The 2,667-nt window shown below is 44.2% G+C and overlaps 1 protein-coding gene across 1 annotated transcript; it reads left to right on the top strand.

The window, feature by feature from the left end:
• Positions 1–1,115: 1,115 nt before the first annotated feature.
• On the top strand, positions 1,116–2,523 carry LOC100954598 (mortality factor 4-like protein 2). Its single transcript, XM_003787112.3, has one exon. The coding sequence runs from the start codon at positions 1,441–1,443 to the stop codon at positions 2,305–2,307; it is 867 nt and encodes a 288-aa protein (XP_003787160.1). The 5' UTR covers positions 1,116–1,440; the 3' UTR covers positions 2,308–2,523.
• Positions 2,524–2,667: the final 144 nt, after the last annotated feature.

The following is a 2,667-nucleotide window of genomic DNA, read 5'->3' as shown; positions in this document are numbered from 1 at the left end:
TTGATTTTGCTCAGGCTGGTCTTGAACTCCTGAACTCAAGCAATCCTCTCACCTCAGCCTCTCAGAGTGCTAGGATTATAGGCATGAGCTACTGCATCTGGCCAAAAAATATTTTTTCAAGAGTAGTTTTTAAAGAGTGCCTGCTGTGCTATGATGCTGCTGCTGCATTCTAGGGTGGGTGCCGTAGATGGGACCCTAAGAGAAAGAGGCATCCATGATGTGCCCACACACAGAAAAGCCTATGTGCAAACTAAGGAGAGAGGCCTTAGAAGATACCGAATCTCCCCCCACCGTAATCTTGGACTTCCAGGCTCCTGAACTGTGGAAAATAAATTCTGGTTTAAGCTACTCAATCAATAATATTTTGCTATGGCAGGCACGGCAAACTAGTGCAATCTCACTGCAGCTCTTTCTGTAAGAAAACAAGAGGTAGGCAATCATATCATCTGTTGTAATAACTGTGTCCTATCTTTTTTAATTGTTATGTCTCCTATTCTTTTTTTATTATGTTCCTACACTGTCTAGCAAGACTGCAGAATAGTATCAGGGATAACAGACTTCCTTGTCGTGTTCCTTAACTCAATGAGAATGCCCCTGGCGTTTCATGGATAAATATGTTGTTTGCTGTAAGTTTCGGATAGCCACCCTTTTCCAAATTAATCAGTCTTGACAGATCATTGTGTTCCTACCCGTCCGCTTAGTCTCCTCTCCTGTCGTTTCCTGCACTTGCTGACTATGCTGCGACAAACTAAATGACAGACTATTTTCTGAACTTGCCGTCATTATTTGTGGCTCTGTATCTTTGTATAGCCTTCTCTTCGTTCCAGGAATATTCTCCCCAGCTTTCAAGTGTCTGGCATCTGAAAGAGAACTGAACACAATTTTAGTTCCTGTTTAGACCCTGGACACAGGGAAGGAGATTCCTACTTCTCCCCCCATTTGGGAGAATATTGGAGGAAATAGTCCATCATCCTTCTCTTTCCTTTAGTTGCTCCCTTCTGGGGAGAGGTGGAAGATCTGACTGCACCCCTCTTATCAGTGAGCACCTGGTCTTAAAGACAAGCCCCAGGAAAGCTAACAGAGTGCGTATTTGCCTGCAGAAGGGCACTGTGTGTGGAGATTGAGACAAAAAGGCCTTAACCGTGAAGACGCCGGTTGCTAGCACCCGCCTTTACTGCGGCGAAGTGTCATTGCTGACGTGAGGGCGGTCGTCCAATCATTTGGGTCACCGTCAGAAAAGCTAAGTTTGCTCTACAGTAGGGATCAGGAGATCTGATCCTGATTGCAGAACCATCCCTGATTACAGAATCTTGGGTTGTGTCTCCCACTTCATCCTTCCAGACCATCCCAGAAGACCTGTAAGATTCCATCTGGGAAATCACTAGCAGTTCTTAGAAGGGAAAGAAGGAGGATTGTTGGTTGGAATAAAAACAGGGTTGAATGAGTTCCAGAAAGCAGGGTTCTCAAACTCGTGGACAACAATCTGCAGAAGAAGACAACTTCAAAAAGCCAACTAGAAGCAACATGCAGAGAAGTAAGATGAGAGGGGCTTCCTCCGGAAAGAAGACAGCTGCTCCGCAGCAGAAAAATCTTGAGCCAGCTCTCCCAGGAAGATGGGGGGGTCGCTCTGCAGAGACCCCCCCTTCAGGATCTGCGAGGAAGACAAGAAAGAACAAGCAGAAGACTCCTGGAAATGGAGATGGTGGCAGTACCAGCGAAGCACCTCAGCCTCCACGGAAGAAAAGGGCCCGGGCAGATCCAACTGTCGAAAGTGAAGAGGCATTTAAGAATAGAATGGAAGTTAAAGTGAAGATTCCTGAAGAATTAAAACCATGGCTTGTCGAGGACTGGGACTTAGTTACCAGGCAGAAGCAGCTTTTCCAACTTCCTGCAAAGAAGAACGTGGATGCGGTTCTTGAAGAGTATGCTAATTGTAAGCGGTCGCAGGGCAATGTTGATAATAAGGAATATGCAGTTAACGAAGTTGTGGGAGGAATAAAAGAATACTTCAATGTGATGTTGGGCACTCAGCTGCTCTACAAGTTTGAGAGGCCCCAGTATGCTGAAATTCTCTTGGCTCACCCTGATGCACCAATGTCCCAGGTTTATGGAGTGCCACATCTACTGAGATTATTTGTAAGAATCGGAGCAATGTTGGCCTATACGCCTCTTGATGAGAAAAGCCTTGCATTGTTGTTGGGCTATTTGCATGATTTCCTAAAATATCTGGCAAAGAATTCTGCATCTCTGTTTACTGCCAGTGATTACAAAGTGGCTTCTGCTGAGTACCACTGCAAAGCCCTGTGAGGGTCTACTGACCACTCACTGTTCTGAGTCTGGTATCTGTAAACACTTTTTGTTCTTAGTCCTTTTCTTGTATAATTGATGTTCTTTAAAATTGTTAATGTAAACAGGGCTTCTGTTTCAGTTTGTTTTCTGTTCTGTTTTAAACAGAAAATAAAAGGAGTGAAGCTCCTTTTCTTGTTTCAAAGTTGCTACCAGTGTATGCAGTAATTAGACAAAGACGAAACATTCAGTAGAACATTTTATTGCCTAGTTGACAACATTGCTTGAATGCTGGTGGTTCTATCCCTTTGACACTACAGTTTTCTAATATGTGTTAATGCTACGTGAAAAAAAATGCCCTGATTCCTAGTGCCAAAGGTT

This window comes from Otolemur garnettii, unplaced genomic scaffold, assembly GCF_000181295.1.
Source record: "Otolemur garnettii isolate 467f Iridium unplaced genomic scaffold, OtoGar3 scaffold00021, whole genome shotgun sequence".
In the NCBI taxonomy this organism is placed as follows: Eukaryota; Metazoa; Chordata; class Mammalia; order Primates; family Galagidae; genus Otolemur; species Otolemur garnettii.
This window is presented reverse-complemented; position numbering and strand designations above follow the sequence as displayed.